The sequence below is a fragment of the Lissotriton helveticus genome, chromosome 3_1 (genome assembly GCF_964261635.1).
Source record: "Lissotriton helveticus chromosome 3_1, aLisHel1.1, whole genome shotgun sequence".
NCBI classification, from domain to species: domain Eukaryota; kingdom Metazoa; phylum Chordata; class Amphibia; order Caudata; family Salamandridae; genus Lissotriton; species Lissotriton helveticus.
In genome coordinates, this window is record NC_136061.1 from 858,072,453 (window position 1) to 858,092,841 (window position 20,389).

General features: G+C 48.3%; 1 protein-coding gene across 1 annotated transcript in view; it reads right to left on the minus strand.

Annotated features, from left to right (window-relative positions):
• The window catches only part of MRPS15 (mitochondrial ribosomal protein S15), a 177,206-nt gene that overhangs the window by 54,565 nt on the left and 102,252 nt on the right, over nucleotides 1–20,389 (minus strand). Inside the window, exons 5-6 of the mRNA XM_078681206.1 lie at nucleotides 9,911–9,995; nucleotides 8,820–8,878 (exon numbers count right to left, since the gene is read on the minus strand). Of these exons, the coding sequence (XP_078537332.1) occupies nucleotides 8,820–8,878; nucleotides 9,911–9,995 (144 nt within the window). The remainder of the gene's footprint in view (nucleotides 1–8,819; nucleotides 8,879–9,910; nucleotides 9,996–20,389) is intronic.

A 20,389-nucleotide genomic window follows, 5' to 3' on the forward strand; every position in this document is an offset into this window, starting at 1 on the left:
TGTTCTTCTGATGGATACATCTGGCAGTGGATTCCTCACCTTGTGAATGGAGTCCCACAGCAGTCCCCAGTCCCGGAGGAGGGTGTCCACCCTTCTATACCAAAAAGTCCTAAAGGACAGAACGCGCAAAATGTGTTCGTCCCTCCTCACTTCGGAATCTAAGCAGTAATGCTTCGCGAAAGTGTGGAGGGAGGCCCAAGTTGCCGCTCTACAAATGTCCTCAACAGGAACACCTCTAGATAAGGCAGATGTAGAAGACTTCGCCCTGGTAGAATGAGCCCTTAAACCCTCTGGAGGTTCCTTACCAGCCAAAGAGTAACAAATCTTGATGCACAAGACAATCCATCTGGAAAGTGTGCGCCTTTGCACCTCTCTGCCTTTCCTGCAGCCAGCAAAACCCACAAAGAGCTGGTCATCCACCCGACAGTCTTTAGTCCTATCGAGGTAAAAACTCCCCTCCCTCTTAGGGTCCAAATGGTGAAGCCGCTCCTCCTCCTTAGAAGGGTGAGAGGGAGGATAGAAGGAAGGAAGGGTAATGGACTGCCCCAGATGGAAGGGAGTTACCACCTTAGGTAGAAAAGGAGCCTTGGTCCTGAGAACCATTCTATCAGCATGAATAGTCAAGAATGGGGGTTTTGAAGTCAGAGCTTGAAGCTCATTTACCCTCCTTGCAGAGGTAATGGCAACAAGAAATACAGTTTTTAAAGACAATAGTCTTAAGGGACAATTGTGTAGGGGCTTGAATGGAGAACCCATCAAGTAGGTTAAGACAAGTTTAAAGTCCCATTGAGGCACAATAAATGGAGTGGGCGGATATTTGTTGATAAGGCCCTTAATGAAACGGAACACAATGGGCGATTTAAACAAAGACGGCTGGTCCGGCAAGCAATGGAACGCCGACAAAGCAGATAAATAGCCCTTCACAGTAGCCAAAGCAGAGCCCCGCTTGGCTAGAGAAAGAGCAAATTGAAGGATGTTGGATAAACAAGCCTATAAGGGGTCAATGAGACAAATTTGGACCACCTATACGAATAAATAGACTTGGTGGAGTGCCGCCTGGCCGAAAGAATCACATCCACCACGTCAGGCGGAAGAGAAAAAGAATTCAGATTGCCCAGTTCAATCTCCATGCATGAAGGTGTAAGCTCTGGAGTTGGGGGTGTAGAACCTGTCCCTCCGACTGAGAGAGGAGGTCTGCTCTGAGAGGGAGACGGAGCGGAGGGCATGAGGAGAGGTGGAGAAGATCTGTGTACCACACCCTTCTTGGCCAATCCGTAGTGATCAATATGTCTTGGGCCCGGTCTTGGCGAATCTTCCACAGAACCCGAGGAATCAGGGGTATGGGAGGGAATGCGTAAAGGAGTTGCGAGTCCCAAATCAACTGAAACGCGTCCCCTAAAGCTCCCTGCATCGGATACTGGAGACTGCAGAATGACGGGCAGTGAGCGTTCTCGTAAGTGGCAAACAGGTCCACCAGAGGAGCTCCCCACTTCCGAAAGACGTGACAAACCACCTCCGGATGAAGCCTCCACTCGTGGTCGGCAGAGAACTGCCGACTGAGACTGTCTGCACGCATGCTCAGAACTCCGGCCAGATGATTTGGCATCAGGCAAATCTGATGGTCCTGGACCCTGGACCAGATTCGCAGAGCCTCTCTGCAGAGACAATGCAACCCCACTCCTGCCTGCTTGTTGACATACCACATTGCGGTAGTGTTGTCAGTCAGGACTTGAACCGACTGACCGAGAAGGGAAGGGAGAAAGGCCTTGAGCACCAAACGTATTGCCCGCAACTCTAGAAGGTTGATGTGAAGCAACCTTTCCTCTGGAGACCAAAGACCCTTGATCTCCAGGTCCCCCAGATGAGCACCCCACCCTAAAGTGGATGCATCCGTTATCACTGTGGCCACCGATGGAAGGGCTTTCCTTGAGACAGATTGCCCTCCATGCTCCACCAAGACAGATCCGCTGCAGCTTCTCTGGAGATCCTCAAAGACTCACTGAGATCTCTGTTGTGCTGATACCGCTGCCTGCGGAGGCGCCATTGGAGCGCCCTCATGTGCCAGCATGCGTGAATGCAGGAAGCAAACAGACCGAGCAGGCGAAGGACCTTCAGGACTGGAACAACCGTTCCATTGTAAAACAAGGGAATAATTTCCTGTATATCGAGAATCCTTTGAGGTGGTGGGAATGCTCGACACACAGTAGTGTCCAGTACCGCCCCTATGAACAGGTTGCGCTGAGAGGGCACCAGGTGAGACTTGGGCACATTTATCGAAAAAGCCAATTTGTACAAGTGTGGCTCAATGGTTAGAGTGGCAGACCCTGATGCAGAGGTCTAGCCCGGGACCAGGGTTCAATTCCCTGCCTCGGCGGGTCTTGGGCTCAAAATTCCACGGACCTGATAATTCTCGCCTCGGTGCCTATTCCAATCATGGAGTCCCACTCTGCAACTCTGGGCAATAGCTTGCTTAATCTCCACAACGGCCCCCACAACGCTGAGGATGCCTGGCCTCCACCTTGGGGGTGCCCAGGAGTGGACACCTCACATGGAAAGCCAGGATGGGTTCCACAGCGGTATTCGTACAAGCGCCTTGAGACCCTTGCGGGTGAGTAGTGCGCTATACAAGTATCAATTTACATTTACAACAGCTGGGTTGTCACCTGCAGATGATGAAGCACCTTCTCTGGTGACTCTGCTTTGAGCAGCCAGTCGTCCAGATTGGCGAAAACTGGAATCCCCGATCTCCTGAAATGGGCTGCCACCACGGCTATCACTTTGGTGAAGACTCGAGGTGCAATAGTAAGTCCAAACGGGAGAACCGCAAAGGATAATGTTGCGACCCTACCGTGAAACGGAGATACTTCCTGTGCGACTTCAGGATTGGGATATGAAAATACGCGTCCTGCAAGTCGATCGACACCATCCAGTCCTCTTTTTGCAGCGCTTGAACCTGCGCAAGGGTGAGCATATTGAACTTTTCCTGCTTCAGAAAATGGTTCAAGATCCTGAGATCCAGGATTGGACGTAACCTGACATCTTTCTTGGGTATCAGGAAATACCAGGAGTAGCATCCCTGACCCCTTTAGCGCTCTGGAACTACCTCAATCGCACCTTTTTTCAATAATGTTAGGACTTCTTCCAGCAGGAGAAGAAGATGGTCCTCCGAGCAAGCACCTTGCCAAGAAGGGTAATTTGGAGGGAATGCCCGAAAGGGAAGAGCATACCCATTCTCCACAAGATTGAGAACCCAAAGGTCTGTAGTGACTGATTCCCAATCTTGCAGAAAATGAGTAAGCTGACCCCCCACAGGACCAACATGATCCAGAATGGTGGATCTAGGGCTGCTTTGCTGTGGCAAGAGGGTGAGAGGAGGAGGAGGAGGAGGAGGAGGAGGGCTGACGGACTTGTGGACGACCTCTGTTATTGCCCCTGTAGGATTTGTATAAGGTGTTTTGCTGCTGCTGTTGCTTCTGCTGAGGCTGTCTATAGGTCCGAAAGGATGACCTCCCAAATCCTCTGTACCTCCTGAACGACGAGCCTCTAGATTGAGCCTGAAGACCAAGAGATTTGGCTGTTGCTTTACTGTCTTTAAATCTCTCTAAAGCAGCATCCGCTTTTTTTCCAAAAAGTCCTGAACCATCAAATGGAAGGTCTAAAAGCGTAGCCTGAACATCTGATGAGAACTCTGATGATTTCAGCCATGCACTCATTCTAGTAGCCACAGAAGACCCCATGATTCTGGCGACAGAGTCAGCAGTGTCTAAGCCACTTTGTATTACTGGACGTGCAGCCGCTTGAGTATCTTGTAATACCTCATTAAAATTCTTTCTATCCTCTTCGGACAACTTGGGCGCAAGCTGTTTAGCCAAATCCATTAAAGCGTTGATATATCTACCCAAAAGACAGGTGGCATTAGTGGACTTTAGGGCCATGCTTGCCGAAGAAAATACCTTCTTTGCAGACTGGTCGAGTGTCTTTGACTCCCTGTCTGACGGAACTTATGGAAAGGCCCCTGAAGATCTTTTTGAATAGGCAGCTTGAACCACTAAACTCTCAGGAGAAGGATGTGAAGATAAAAAGTTAGGATCCCCTGCAGCCACCCTGTATCTCCGTGCAATGGTTTTAGAAACTGCCGGAGCCGAAAATTGCTTGCGCCAGACTTCCATTACAGGCTCAGTGATTGCCTCATTGAATGGCAGTAGAGGTTCTATTACAGAAGAAGGTGAATGAAGAACTTCTGTTAAAATGTTTGATTTAAACTCAGTAGTAGGAAGCTGAAGATCCAAAAGCTCTGCGGCCTTTTTGATCACCGTGTGATAAGGGACCACATCCTTTAAAGGAGTATCAGATGCAGGCGAAAGTTCCCACTCTGGAGAAATATCAAGGCCCCTTGCTTCCCTTAACTCAGTAAAATAGTCATCTGAGTCTTGAACTTCACCTTCCTCCATCTCCTCCAACTGATATCTCTGCTCCTCTATAACCCTCTGGGCTTCTCTCCTAGACCTTATTCTAGGTACCGGCATCGATGGAGCCAAGACCGACTCCGTCGGATTATAGCCGGTGTCATACACGGATCCGTCGGCTCAGCCTGCGCCGAACGAGGTCGAGCAGACGGCGCCGGAGATGATGGAAATGGCGTCAATGTCCTTGGCGGCAGGAAATTCCAAGACGGCGCCGCCGGATGAAATGGCATGAAGGGGCCTGGGCATAGGCCTGAGGAACCACCAAATTAAAGGCTCATGGACCCATGGGACCCGAAGGTGCTCCAGAGGGGTACATAGCTCTATGGAAAACTCAATACATAGCATTTAGATAATGCGATGGATCTTGACCCGGGCCAGGGAAAGGAGGATAGGCCCCCGGGACAGACTCTGAAGCAGGTGTTACCGTGTTCGGGCCAGCAGGCGCCGACGGTGGAGCCAATGGAGTCGCCTGCTCTTCCGGCACAATAACCTCTTCTACTGGAGCCGGAGAATGTTCCGAAGTCGGTGAAGGAACCTGCGTCGGAGATCGAGGTGGAGAGGCTGCAGGAGAAGCCGATTTTGCAGGAGAAGCTGGATTTGAGGGAGAAGGAGACACAAAGTCCTTACGGCGTCGACGAGATAGAGAGGTCGACTTCGGCGCCGCTTCTTTATCAGAATGGCGTCTTGATGAATTTCTCTTCTTCTTCTTGTGGTTCTTGGCTCTCGAGGCATGCCTCGACGTCGACTTAGAGCCTGACCTCGATCTCTACCTGGAACGAGACCTCAACCTTCTTCTACCTCTTTTCTCCTTCCTCAACCTCACCATGAAGAGCTTCGCTTCTCTCTCCTTTAGTGCCTTCGGATTTATTTTCCTGCAGCAGGCACATCCCTCGACTTCGTGATCCGATGACAGGCACCAAACACAATCCTTGTGCGGATCTGTAATGGACATATGTCCCCCGCACTCCCTGCAGGGCTTGAACCTGGACTTCCTCGACTACATCCTTGAAAGGAAACAAGAAGAAGCACAGGAATACAGCCAGAAACACAAAGTATCAAGCGAAACTACGGAGAGTCCTTGAAAAACCGTTAGCGTAGACGGCGCGGAAAAAAGGGAACTGGTGTCATCACACTGACGAGGCTCTCTTATGGCTCCAGTGACGTCAGCGGAGTCGCGAGCGGAGCCGGGCTTCTGTGACGTCGTACTCGTCGGCGTGAAGAGCTACAAAAAAATTCCGAAAGCTGCTGGAACAGGGGATATTCACAAGGTGAGGAGTCCACTGGCAGATGTATCCATCAGAAACCTGCAGACTCTCCAACCCATTTGGAAGTCACCCCGACTTATTTGGGGCGTGTTGACGGCCACTAGATTTCCCTCACGGTACCACCATGAGCATCAATAGACCCCACGTGCAGGGAGAAACTCCCTTTGCGCCAGGGTCATTTTTGGGGTATATTTGTGTTGGACCCGGGCCTTTTTGGCTGGTTCACCCCTGAACTTTTTGCTTTTGATGGTGACCTGGCATGTAGTGAGGTTGGCCTGCCCTCCCATAGGAATGCATGGGGAATGTATGTGACCATGTTAGTTCCTGACGTGTGGGGAGTGCAGGCTCGAGTTTGGTATGTGCGGACTCGTGAGATTGAATGCTGCGCAATGATGTGTGCGGCGTGAATGTGTCTAGTGTGGAAGTGCCACTTCTAGACATGGGTGTGCGTGTGCAGTGAGTGTGCTGGCGTGTGATTGGCTGGAGCTGGCTGGTGAGCCTGGCTCCAGGAGTCTGGATGGGTCTGCCCCGGTGGTGAGTGGAGAGATTAGCATGCTGATGTGAGGGAGGGGTGCACCTGGGACCTGAATAGGGCTGGGCTTTCCCCACACAATGCTGGCTCCACCCCCTGTGGTGCGACTGATGACCCTAGCCTAACTAGTGAATAGGAAGGGTGGCTGAGCACATCAAGAGTGCTCCAAAACCAGCTGCGACTAGTTTCTCTCCCACCCTGCACCCAGACAAAGGTTTTTCGATGTATAAAAAGGGGCTGTGTCCCCTTACAAGTTGTTCTCTTGCTGATCTTACTTTAGAGGTGGGGGCTGCTGCTGCTACTGGGCACCAGGAGGACCGCCACTGGGGATTGCCTCCCTGCCTAGGAGCACCCTGTGAGCTGGCACCTGGGCCCAGCACTGCCCCCCCCCACCTCCTGAAGGACCTGTTGCTGGACTCTTGTGCCCCTAGCGCTTGAGAAGCACTTCATTTGGCCCCTAGCGCTTGAGAGCGCTTTATTTTGCCCTAGCGCTTGGGAGCGCTTTCTGTTCCGGGTGCTCACCCCGCCAGGAACTTTGATTTAATTCGAGGGAGCCCACCCCTCGTTTGGCCAGAAGAAATCACCGCCGCTGCCCGGCATCTCCAGGAAGTCAGGCAGGCCGGGGGCGGGACAAGCGGGACGACCGGAAGCAGTACAAGCAGGAAGCAGCGGGAGCCTACCCCGTGCTCCTGCAGTCGAGAAGGGAAGCCGGCATATCTTCCTCCCCTGGGGCTCCCAAGAGCGAGGGAGAGCCCAGGAGAGCGCAGCAGGAGTGCAGAAACAGAGCCCCAAGGAGCGGGAGCTCTCCGGCACCAGCCAAGACCCCGACCGGAGCAACGCCAGAGGAGCCCCGCAGTCACCGGTGAGTGGGGCTCCGGGATTGCAGTGAGACGAAGGGGGCACCTTGAGTTAGCCCACGAGAGGCTCCAAAGGGGCATTTGATTATTTAGAGCCCACAAGTGGCTCTTGGGGGCATTTCTGTATTTTGGGTCCCCCAGAGAGGGACTCCAACGAAGGGGGCATTCTTTCTTCCGAGCCCACGAGGCTCCAGGGGTGCAGTGTGATTTCGAGCCCACGAGGGCTCCGGGGTCAATTTTGTTACTTGTCTCGAGTCCCCAGAGGAGGGGCTCCACCAGAGGGGCCATTTATTATTTAGAGCCCACGGGGCTCAGGGGGACATTTGTCTATGTTGAGTCCCCCGAGAGGGACTTCCCTGAAGGCGCCATTTTGTTTCTGGAGCCCCGGCAGCTCCTAAGGCCCCAGTGTTTGTTTAGGGCCACGAGGCTCCAACGTTGGCCCCATTGAGGATTCAGCTGCCCAGCACTTAGTGGGTAGCTGCCACGTTTAGGCCTGGTTCTTCTGCGCAATCTTCCTTTTGCTGCCTGCGCAGCCTGCCCTGACTGTTCTGGACACAGGGCGTTTCAGCCCCAGAGAGGCCAGTTGGCCTGGGGGTCAGTTCTTGTGTTGTGCCCTTGCGTGGGGTACATGTTTGGCCCCATGTGTTTTGCGCGGATGTGATTTCCTGCCTAATGTGATTTATGCAATGCTTTTGCTCATGCCTCTAAATATGTGTTTTTATGCCTAGGAGGTTGTTTGCCCTTGAAGAGTGATGCTAGTAAGGTCATGGTGCCCTGCGTGATATTTACCCAAGGTGTTTTAGGATTACGTTGGTGGTGTTTACCTGTTACCAGTGAGTACTGGTTGTGTACTATATGTGCTGTTTTGGTGCTACAGTTATTATATGTTCTACGTGCTAGTTCTAAAAGTGATCACTCCTGGCAGCGGTCCAGGTGGCCCTGTCCCATGTAAATAATCCCCTCTACATTCTGCCCGTGCCCATGGCACCTTGTAAAGTATATGTTTATTAACTAATGTTTGTGGTATAATACAAAGACTATTTTTTTATATACACCCTTGTGTGGAGTTTCCTTTGTGGTGGGCCTTGGGTGTTGTTGCTGGGTGCGCGCGCAAACGCATTACACATCGCCTCTGAGATAAGCTTGACTGCTCGTTTGGCGGGTAACTTCCTTGCCCTGACTAGAGTGGTGGTTTTTGCCTGGCTTTGGCGCAAGCCTCAGCCAACCAAAAATTCCCATTTCTAACAATTTGTATCAAAGAAAAACTCCTGCTTTGAGACATTGTTTCTGGAAAATATCAAAAACGTTTCCTAAGCGTGTGGTGCCTGCTTAGCAAAATATAGTGTCTTCGGTAAAGCTGCTACACTCAAGGCATGGAAAACCCTGACAGCCTATGAGGATCACTATAGTTGGTGGGCAGTCCACCACCTGTACGGGCATCAGCCAGGGTATAAATTACCCTGTAAGGTTCTCCATCACCCTTCCAATATCAAACGATGCTCTATAAAGTCCACATTGTGGCTCTTCAGGCCACTATAGATAAGAGGAAAGCTTGGTTCGCAAATATCATCGTTAATATCAACTTCCAATATAGCTGAGAGATGTACTATCCAAAACTACCCTTCTTTCAACCATCTCCCAATAAAAAAGCTTGTCTTTTCAGGGCTCTCAAAGTCAACAGTTTTAAAAAGGTATTTACCTTCGGATGTTTCTGTACATGCTCCTTGTAGTTTCGAATCTTGCCCGTCAATTTTGCAACTGTAAAGAATGACAACAGGCGGTCAGATCAGGGACATGCTCTGCTGGCCCAACTCCAACTTTGTATTCAGTTAAACATAATTCATAACCATGCAGCTATTACAAGTTTATCTCCTTTTACGATTACACACAACACTTTTTCTAGAGCCAATTTAAGTTTAGATTTTTTACTTCACATAATTTTTCATTAAATGTCTTTGAGAAGAAAAAATGCACGAGAAAATATGGTTAATGGGGGGTACACGAGCAAAACCAGACATTTGCATAACACCAACGCAGGCAAATCACTTAAGCTAGAAAAATCTTTGAAGGAGAATTTTCTCATACAATCTGATTTTTGCTATGACTATCATGATGGGATATCAGCACACACAGTATTTACTAATGTTAAGGTTTGGCAGTTATCGGGGGAAGGATAACACCAGGTACCCAGTGTCCATCAAATAAGGTAGGCTGCAGCACTATGCATACCAAAGTGAAAGTCTTGGACTTTTCGTACAACCAACACTGTAGATATGGCTGAAGAAATCTCGAATAGAAAGTAGGAAACATGAATAGTATAATACTCGTACAAGCAAAATGTATGGCTAAGGGATATCAGCACAGTGAGGGCAGAAAAGTACAGTTGAATAATTAATAATATGCAGGCAAGGCAAGGAGGAGAACTAAAGCACGAATAAATTGCATATACAGTAACTCAAGTAGACAAGGTGCCCTTGAGCACTTAATGGTGCTTAATTTGAGGCAGTGGTTTCCGGTGTTCATCGCCGCCACTTAATCAACACTTAATCGTCAAAACAAGGCTTTTCATCAGCACTTGTTAAGGACACATTCATTTACAGGGAGATTAAGTGATCTGCCCAAGACTAGACTAGAACCTGGTTCCCTAGCTCCGAAATCGGCAGCTCTGGGTATTACACCACATCCTCTCCCCATTTTCATGGTTAGTAGTCAGTTCCGTTTTATATACTGTGAATGTCACTTCTTGTTTTATCCGTGTAACACAGGTTGCCACAAAGCCACCTTACTCACTTTTCACCTCGGTGGAGCCAAAGTCATACGGATTCCTCCTCACCATATCCACCAACTGCTGGATTTTGACTTGCATCTTGTCCCTCTGGAAATTAGAATTAAAAAATTGAACTTATGTAGAATACTGTACAAATAAAATTGCCCCAAGAAACAACATTCAGATCTTACAAGCATTCCTCCTATTAATATTAGACGAATGAAAGGCTGAACATTTAATTTTACACTAACATAACTGTTCTTGCAAAGGTTGCATTGACTCTTCGAGCTCCATCATTGGTCCAAAGGAGGGAAGGGTGCACAATGACACACCACCTGCTGCTAGATAGACTATGGGAGATGAGAGAAATAATGCACCCGCTCAGGAGAGAAGCAAAAAAAATAAGGCTGCACTCTGGTAAAACCAAGTCTAGTGCTCTGTATACCTACAATAAAGATATGGGAGGCAAAATGGCAATTATTTAACCGCATATTTCTTTGTGCTCCGGAATATAACCCAAAGATATTGCGCTATTCAGTAGTTTGACAAGCCCTGAAAAAGAAAAGGTGATAACAAGCACATCAGCTACACCTATCAATGGTGCCGGAACCATTGCCGTAGTGGCGGATCTAAAATTATGATTTTTATCTCAAATTGGTGGTATATTAAGGCACCTCTGTCACCATTGGTAGAAACAGCTCAAAAGACCCAAGGTGCACATATCGCCGCCTCAACAAGGTCAATGCCGCAAGGTGTGATAATACCGGAAAGGAACATTGTGAGACTCCCGACAACACCAAACCAGCCGGGCATGTTTTAATATGATTATTGCAGTCATCAAATATTAACTGCACTTAAGACAGAAACGAGGTCAAAGTGGGTATGATGGTACACCTGGAATTTAAAGACTTAAGTTCGGGAAACAGCTTTGACTTAAAATCGCTATCTCCCCATGGCTCCAATTGCAAAAAAAAGTATTAATAATACTAGAAATAGCTGTACATTTGCCCCAAGCCATCTCTGCATCCCTCTCATTCAAGGCATTTCAACCCTTCTTTAGCTCATAAATTCTCAATTTTCTTGCACTGTAAATCAGTTTCGCCGTCTGAGAGATCCTCAGTTCAGTCGCCCAAAGAAATTAACACTAGAAATCCATGTCTTGTAGCTGCTGTTTTTGCTCTGAACTCTCTTCCTAAAACAGAACACTACCGGCTGCTCCTCGGAGTTTTCACTTCTACATTCTCTTTCTTACTTTTCTCTGACCCAGATGCCCGAAAGAGTTTACCAAATAAAACGTTTCCCGCACATGGGTGCTCCCCTCACTTCTTTGAGGAAATCAACCACATTCTTTAGCCAAGTACGGAATTTTGAATGCAACATTAGCTTTTGTAAATCTTGAGCACAGATCTTTCTTCCAGTATCTGCTTTCACTTTCCCTGCAAAGATTACGGAAATCCTTATCACCATCCGCATGCAACCCTTTCTGGGTGCAACTAATTACTACAATCACAGATTCAAGATTTTCAAATCCAATGGAATGGAGAAAGCCACAGTATTTGTAAAAGGCATTACGGTGTGAACAATTTACTTATATATATGCGCTCCACTGGGATTAACACGCTTTATATGATATTGAGATTTAAGATCTCCGGACAGCATCCATGACAAGCCCAGGAATCTGATCTCGTTTCACTTTTGTTTTTAAAGAAACAAACAAGTCTCAAGAGTGAGCAAATATTCCGTAGCTGCCCCTCCTGCATTACTGCTTATGGAGTCTTCAAGGGATCCAAACCCTTGCCTGTGCTGTTCAATGTCTATGAACAATCTCTGGGGTCAATTACGCAGAGTTCTACAATGTCAGCAGCCACAGGTCCACGCAACTCAACTAAATATTAGCTGGGCATCAATGATCGAGCTGACCGAAAACATGCACTGCTTAAACATACAAAATTGAATTACTAATACTTGCATCAACCAGAGCCATAGTTCCCTTCCAAAATCATTGCAACTATGCATGCATCTGGAACCAAAGATCACCACCTCCAAAAAACAAAAAAAGCCTTCGATATACCACCAATCTTTTTCTCTCATTCTCTGCTCTTGTGAAGAAAAGTCTCCTTTCCGGAACCTGATCCCCAGGAACGCAAAGGAACCTCATTTCAAAGCTAATCATCGGATTAGTAACAAACATTAACGATTCCAGAACGGAAGTACTTTAACACCCTCTTTGAAGGTCTTATCACGAGAAAATCAAATCAAATTCAGATACACCAGATCTCTAACGCCAGCGCTATCACAACATTTCGTACCCATGGATCACATGAAAACAATCTTGATAGCGCTCAAACAGATCTTAATACTAGACTGCATGTAATACATGCTTCTAGTTTTGATTGCTTTTGCTGTGCATAACAATGGATAGAAATATATATCCAAACTCCAAACTGCCATAAACTGCATTCATATACTAACCATCCATCAACCTAAGCAGGCCTAACGTTGCCTTCCTTTTTTAAGAAGTTAAGAAAAAGAGTTGAATTCAGTTTAATGGTAGTATCCAGTGTAGTGGTTAGCCAAGAGATAATCTGAGTTTGTGACGCTTTCTAAATAAATAGACAACAATAACTTGTACTGAAGCAAGAACATACTCAGATTATATAGCTGAAGGAATGAAAGGGGACCGCCTTTCCAACGCGGGCTGAGACAGGTGTGCAGATTCCAAGCCGAACAACGCTTGCCTAAACAACGCATCTGCCTTAACCACGCATATGCATGCTCAAGGCAGACAGCGGTTTAGATGTCAGGAGGGGCAGGGAAAGGAACAAAAAGCATTGGGACAGGATGCTCCAGGCACAACCAGGTAAGTAGGACTGGGGCTGGGGTCGGTTTTAGGGCTCAGGACGGGGTCATTTTTTAGGGCTCGCCTAGCATTGCAGCACATGCGCTGCTTGCTCTGCGAGAGATATTGAGGATGATGAGATTTCAGAATGGAACTTAAAGCTCCGCCCCTCATTTTAATTGGCTGGCGTCATCGTTTATGTATAATGGTGGCCTCCCATTGAAACTGAGGCTTTTTGGTTTCCGCCCTTTGCCCTTTTCATCCAGTCCATCCAGACTGGATTGGCTGTCGTGAAGTACTTTCTTATCTTTATGGGGCCATCGGTTTCTAATTAGTTCTTGCTCGTTTCATTCCGCAGAGCGAGCTTTAGGGGGCCACCTATTTCTAATTAGTTCATCGCTCGTTTTGCAGTTCTTAGCACCCGAGAATATTTCTTGAACCTTCAGTTCTGAAAATGATTATTATGCTCCTTATCGCTCGTTTTGCAGTTCTTAGCACCCGAGAATATTTCTTGAACCTTCAGTTTTGAAAATGATTATTATGCTCCTTGTTTTTTTTAATCAGGCTTCGACCCCTACTTGCAAAGTATCCCTTCTACCCACCTTCCTGCTGGGCTCAGAGAAAGCCCTGACATTGCAAGATGGGTCTTCCCCCGTACACTGGACTTTTGTGGGAAGTGCGTTCTAACTAGATCTGCTCCCCTGTCAGTTTGTGCCTCCCCTACATCAAAGGGGAGCTTATAAATACAGTTATAACCTGTATGTTGGTGCCTGGCCGTATATCAATGCCTCCCATAAAGCATGCAGCTGTTTCCACGTAGGGGGAGCGCTTTCCGATGGGGGCTGGAAATGACGGAACACCGGCCCCCTCTCTCTTATGTCTCTCCGCATCGTGCGCGGTTTGTTTCTGCCCGGCTGGCCGCTGCGCGTCACTCGCGTCTCTAGGGCGCGAGGGCCGGTGTTTGTAGTCAGTTTTTGAGGAGGATTGGCGCACACCGATTTCCCCTCTCTAACATAGTGCATTTTTTTTATTTTATGTACGTGCAGTTTGAAGGGACTCTAATGGCTAAGTTGAGGGCGGAGAAAACGCCACCGGTGAGCAAACTTCTAGGCAGGGGCAGTGTTTTCACTGTCACCGCAGAGCGCCAGTCTCTTACGACACAGAACCACACCGACCCTCCCTCGCACATCCCTACTTAGGGGGGGCGTAAACTTGAGTTTAATACAGTGTTAGAAGTGGGCGGGAACGGAAGAGCACGGCGTGCCCCTACTTTTAATAATTATGCTAGTCCGTTCCCCTACTTCTTGTTTTTAAAAAAGCATACCGGGAACTGTCTTTTCTTCTGCCTGTGTGATGCAACGTGCACATTGTGGAAGGCCTCTGCAGTGCGCCCGACCTCCTCCCCTTCCCCTCTGTGTCTAGCCTAGGGGCAGGCAAAGTGACACTGAAAGGGCCATCAGTGTAGCATAGCGCGAAAACGGCTATCTCTGATGGCCCTGCTGCTGCCGTGAGCCCGTGATTCACACCTCATTTTGTGAGGATGCTGCCTGCATGCCCCCACTGCGTGACCAATACAATGGTCACATCAGGAATCGTTGCTCCGATTTCGAGGGGTGCAGGACGGAAGCCTCATTGTCCTGGCAGACTGGAAGGTGCCGCTTATCCATCGCTGCTGACTTGAAAGGACCCAGGAGGATACTTTGGTGTCACGCATACTGAGGGACGCCAGCTGGGAAAGAAGACAAGCATTTGCAATGCAATAAGTTTCACATTCACATGAGTTTGAGCTATTGGCATTGCAAATGACAATGCCTTTTATTTTGGTTTTCGTTTTTAACACATAAATAAAAGGCATTGTCATTTACAATGCCAATAGCTTAAACTCGTGTAAATGCGAGACCTATTGCATTGCAAATGCTTGTTTTAAATGTCTTGGGCTGCTCACGTCCTACATCTCCTCTGAACATGAACTCGTGATCAGTGTTCTCCTGCATGTGTTTCTTCCTCAGCACCCTCCTGGCATTATATTGTCAATGAACGAGGTGTGAATGTAGGTGAATAGGAGAAAGACACTAATCCCAGCGAACATGCAGTAATTGGTGGCTGCCAATGTAGGATTCCACCTTTAAGTGATCTGAATGGTACTTATTAATTCCTGTAGTAAATTGCGTGCACTCAGTTGCTATTTTGACTTGGGCAGAGCTGCTTTGGTTGCATATTTTTGTAACATAGGCCAGTGTTTAATACCTCTCTTCTGAGCACATAGTGATAAGTGGTGTGTACTGCATATGCACTATTGGTCTATTTACTTCTGCCTCTCGCAGGACAGTGTAAAGTAAACTAGCACTAGGAATGCAGCATCAATGAACATGCAATGATTATATGCCTTAAACGTATGAGTTCACTTATACTGGTGCTTTAATTGCCACTAATTTATGCGGGGAGTGAACACGCATGAACATGTGATAGACACTGATCACAAAAGGATGACGTGAAAGAAATACATAGGTAATAATTTCTGTTGTTGTTTGATTTATAGCTATTTCTGTATTTTTGTGTATGTCATGGCGGTTCACAGCTTGGATATTGCTTAGGCCTGGGTCGATTCGGTGGGTTCCAGAGAAGTCAAAAGGTAACGAACCGCTGCATTAGACCATTATTTCTTATTAATCCAAATGTGTTTCTCTAGAGTCTCTGGCTTTCCTTCACTCATTATTTATTCTCTTTTGTGGGTTTGGTAATGTTCTGAACAGACTCGAGCTGTAAGCTGCAATGCAATCTGGGCCTGGTGTATGCAATGACCAGATAATAATTAATGTAGAAAATAAGAGTATCTTTTACAAAGCTCTATTTTTCCACACACCCTAATTATCTTACAGTAAACCTATATTTGTTGTCCAGCAGTGACCATCCAGAAATGGTCATCTACTCCAGTGTTTCCTAGTTCTGTGGCTGCGACCTTAATGGGGTCACGTCGAGGGTGCCTGCAATCACTTGCACGGACCAGGCCAGTCAGTTGTACCTCTCTAACTTCTACACTGGGGTGAGGGACTCGTATGCACCCAATAGCATCGACACTGATCATCTCATTTTTGCAAGATCACCAAGTGAAAATGTATCATCAAAGGCTACCAAGGACTTCATAGCTCCAAACAATATTTGCAACGTACTGTATAGCACATATCATTAGATTGAGGTGTCATAAATGCATGTGTATTGCAGACTCCCCAATACAACTAATGTGGTATATTCAAGATCAGCCTCGCATGGGAGTGTTGGGGGGTTTGTGGGCGGATGGGGTGGTGGGGAGAGTGTGTGTGTGCGCGCGCGTGTGTGTGTGTGTACGCGTGCCTTTATATTCTGCCGGCCTGCCCACCACCCCTCCAGAATTGTGACCTCATTTAAAACGTTTAATGTAATTTGATGCTCTCGTAGTGGGTGTGCTCTCGGCAACGGCCTTATGTTGTCTTGTCACAGACAGACAAGCTACATGTGACTCAGTGGTACGTGAAGATATGAAATTAACTGTGTTACGTCCACAGTTTGCAACCGTTTCAGCATTACGGCACACGCTTCATGTGAGGCCACAATGCTTATACGTTGCCCACCTCCCACTGTCCATGCCTCCTTCCGGGCACAGCCCCACAGAGTCGAGGGGTGCAGCTGCTCTGCAGGAAGCGCCACCCTCTCCCTCTTTAGTAAGGCCCGCTGGGACAGTGCGAGTTTCACTTAGTGGGGCAGAAGGGTGTTTGGTGGGGGTAGGATGTGGCACTATGGCCAGAGCTACAGAATTTGGAACTGGGGATCCTAGTTCAGCCTTCATGCCTAGTCCATCAGACCACTCCTGAGGGAGCACATTCCCATGATAGACCTTGGAAGGCCCCACTAGACCTTAGAAGCCCTGGTCACTTAGCACCAGCAGGTGAACCCTACCGGTGGCCAGTGTGGGCTAACCTTGAAGCCCTGTCCACCACAATCCATACTGAAGTTCACCTCCAGTCTTGTGGGCAGGCCTACAAAGCAGCACACCCTAGAGCAGCAGTGACTTTGTCACTGAGGTCACAGGATCCTTGAGGCCAGTCCACCTCACCCATTGGTGCCTCCATTGGTCTTATTCCAGTAGTACTCACCAGGGATTTGCAATGCAGAATATGCATGCACACCAGACAAAGGAGCATGTATTGAAGGGCCTTGCGTCATTCTTGCACCTTGCTATGTGGTACATGCACAATGCAGAGCTCCAAGTCCTGTTTTAAAAGCCACTTAAAGCCAATTAGCATGTCTTTAAACAACTTCATAGATATTGGGTAGTGCAACGCAGCACAAACTGCTGCATTGCCTTACTGTGTGCAAGGGAGGTGTTGCGATAGGTGTTGCATGGGAGACTGGTTTTGTAACTGGGGAATGGTTTTGCAGCAATGCTGCAACATCGGCCCCCAGTAACAAAACAAGCAGAACTGTGCAGCATTATGACTCACTTTTAAAAATGCATAAATCACTGCAGAGTTCCTTGTTATCCCAGTACTTTTCCTGCAACAATAAAAGTCTCCCACGTAACTCCCACGGTTTTTGATGCATTCACAGATTTACAAGGACTTGTAATCCTCGGAATGTGTCAAAATCTTGCGTTGCCCCAGGGGAGGCATAACTAGGAGAAATATCTTTATTTCTCCTTGGTTTTTCCTCTTTCAAAGTGTGCTTTATTCTGCAGCACACATAGAAAGAGGAAAAAGCCTCTCAAGATTGTTTTTGTGCAGGATGGTGCCCCTTCCTGCAACAAAGCATGCAACAGAGGCACCCTTGCACCATGCGGCAAGTGTGCCTGCCTTGGTGCTAGGCTGTCGAAATGGCGCCAGCGCAGGGGGAAAATACAGGAATTCACAATATTGGATAAATCTCATGCATTCTTGCCCTTTCCCTGTGATACAGGGCAGTGCAGCAAAGTAACTTGCTGTGCTGCCCAGCACCACGATTCCCATAAAAATGCCCCTAAGCTCACAAACTTCATGGTCTCTCTGCTTCATACACAAGCACTTTTAGCATGTGCTGCCTGCTTTGGGGCCACTGCAATTATGCAGCAATGGAGGACAATATTATGTTGCAGTGTTGACTAAATTATGCAGCAAAAAAGACTGCAGTGATACTTTATTATTTTTACATTTTTACACATTCTAACAGCCTCTGGAAAGCTTTCGTTTCATTGATCCCAGTGTAACATGCAAATGCAACGGTGAGAAAGGTGACCAGTCAACCTTTGCACACGGCCTTCCACTTCATAGCAACACAATTCACATTGTTTAGTAACTTTTGCTCCATTAAACAACTTATATATTAAATCTCAAATAAACATGCTTATCAATTGTTTGAATTAAATAGCGTTATAAGCTGTAACTGGTCAGTGAAATGCCAAACGTACTAAAAATTGGTATGTTTTGCTATTTCTAGCCACACCTCTGAATCTGCCCACTAATCCAATCCTCTGCTTATTCCCGCCCCCTGAGTCTCCGCCCACAGTTCCCCTACTTTTTTTCCCCCACTTCGACCACTGGTTTAATAAGGGTCTTACTGAAAGCAAAGGCTGTCTTCGTTGGACTTTTTTATTTTAATACTTGAGCAGATGCTCAGCTAAACGTAATGGAACCGGGGGTTAAGAGAGTTGAAACAGTTGTGACTTCAGTTTGTTTCATGAAGGTAAATAGGTTGTGGAATTTGTTATTATGGATCTACCGGCGACGTGCACATTTTTGTGGCCAAGTGAGTTGGAGTGTGTCTAGCGGAGACCCCAGATGGTTGAAGTGACTGATAATTTAGCATTTATTCGAAAATGCAAAGTTTGGGGCTTCAAGAGCGGTATGGAAAGCACCATATAAATACAATGTCAATGTGATGCTTCATAGCCGCTAGCTGTCCAAAAGTAGTAACCCCTCCTGCATATCGGTTCCAGTAAAAACTAGAAGTAATTAGATCAGTTTTAATATGGGCAATATTAGAGTTAGTATTTCGGGTATAGTCTGCACCTCTTTCCTCTCTTGACAAACATTTTGTATATATTGGTAGTTCGGCCCCAGGAAGATCAAGTGTTTAAAAAACACTTAATTTATGCTTACTGTACGGAAAGCGCTGCAAAAATTCTCAACGTCCAGTGAAGTGTTTTTTTTTCTAACCCCGCACCACTTCAGTGGATTGTTAACATTGTAGTGATTGCAAAACCAGTTTACCTGGACTATTTTCCTGAAGGCTGAACCCACTCTCAAGCGCATGTGATCGCTTCCTCTGATCCCGTGGCACACGTAGTGTTATCGTCAGTGATAGAAGTGGACGGGGACGGAAGGGCACGGCGTGCCCCTACTTCTAAAAAATTGTTCAGTCCGTTCCCCTACTTCTTGCTTTCAAAAAAGCGTCCCAGGACGGCTAGTCCAACTTTAAAATTATAACTTTTTTCTTTCCGCTTCCGGGGCTGCTCGCACTTCTCTGTTGTACTCCAGAGGCTGCAGCAGCCCCCGCCCCCCCTGAGCTCGCACAGACCGAGGGCAGGCCATTGTCATTCCGATTGAGGCAGATTAGCCCCTTTAGAATGACAATGCGCCCGCCCTCTGCCTTTAACATATCAAGTGCCCCTGAGATCGGAGTTGGTGATTAGAGAGGAGCTTTCCCCAAGCAGAGTACTGTGGGGAACTTGACACCTTTGTCAATGTTGTACACGGAGGAGCAGTGACCACAGTGACCGGACAGAAGAGGCGACAGGAAAGGAGAGGTACTAGGGCAGGAGAGGTGTCGGGGCAGGAGAGGTGACGGGGCAGGAGAGGTGACGGGGCAGGGGAGGTGACGGGGCAGGGGAGGTGACGGGGCAGGGGAGGTGACGGGGCAGGGGAAGTGAAGGGCACGAGAGGTGACGGGGCAGGAGAGGTGACGGGCACGAGAGGTGACGGGGCAGGAGAGGTGACGGGGCAGGAGAGGTGACGGGGCGGGGGAGGTGACGGGGCAGGGGAGGTGACGGGGCAGGGGAGGTGACGGGGCAGGGGAGGTGACGGGGCAGGGGAGGTGACGGGGCATGAGCTAGAGCAGTAACCGGGCGTGAGCGGTGAAAGGACAGGAGCGGTGAAAGGACAGGAGCGGTGAAAGGACCAGGAGCGGTGAAAGGACAGAAGCGGTGAAAGGACAGAAGCGGTGAACGGGGCAGGAGCAGTGAACAGGACAGGAGCAGAGAACAGGACAGGCGCAGAGAACAGGACAGGAGCAGAGAACAGGACAGGAGCAGGGAACGGGACAGGAGCAGGGAACGGGACAGGAGCAGGGAACGGGACAGGAGCAGGGAACGGGACAGGAGCAGGGAACGGGGCAGGAGCAGTGAACGGGGCAGCAGCAGTGAACGGGGCAGCAGCAGTGAACGGGGCAGCAGCAGTGAACGGGGCAGCAGCAGTGAACGGGGCAGGAGCAGTGAACGGGGCAGGAGCAGTGAACGGGGCAGGAGCAGTGAACGGGGCAGGAGCAGTGAACGGGGCAGGAGCAGTGAACGGGGCAGGAGCAGTTAACGGGGCAGGAGCAGTGAACGGGGCAGGAGCAGTGAACGGGGCAGGAACAGTGACTGGGCAGGAGCAGTGACTGGGCAGGAGCAGTGACTGGGCAGGAGAAGCGACGGGGCAGGAGAGGCGACGGGGCAGGA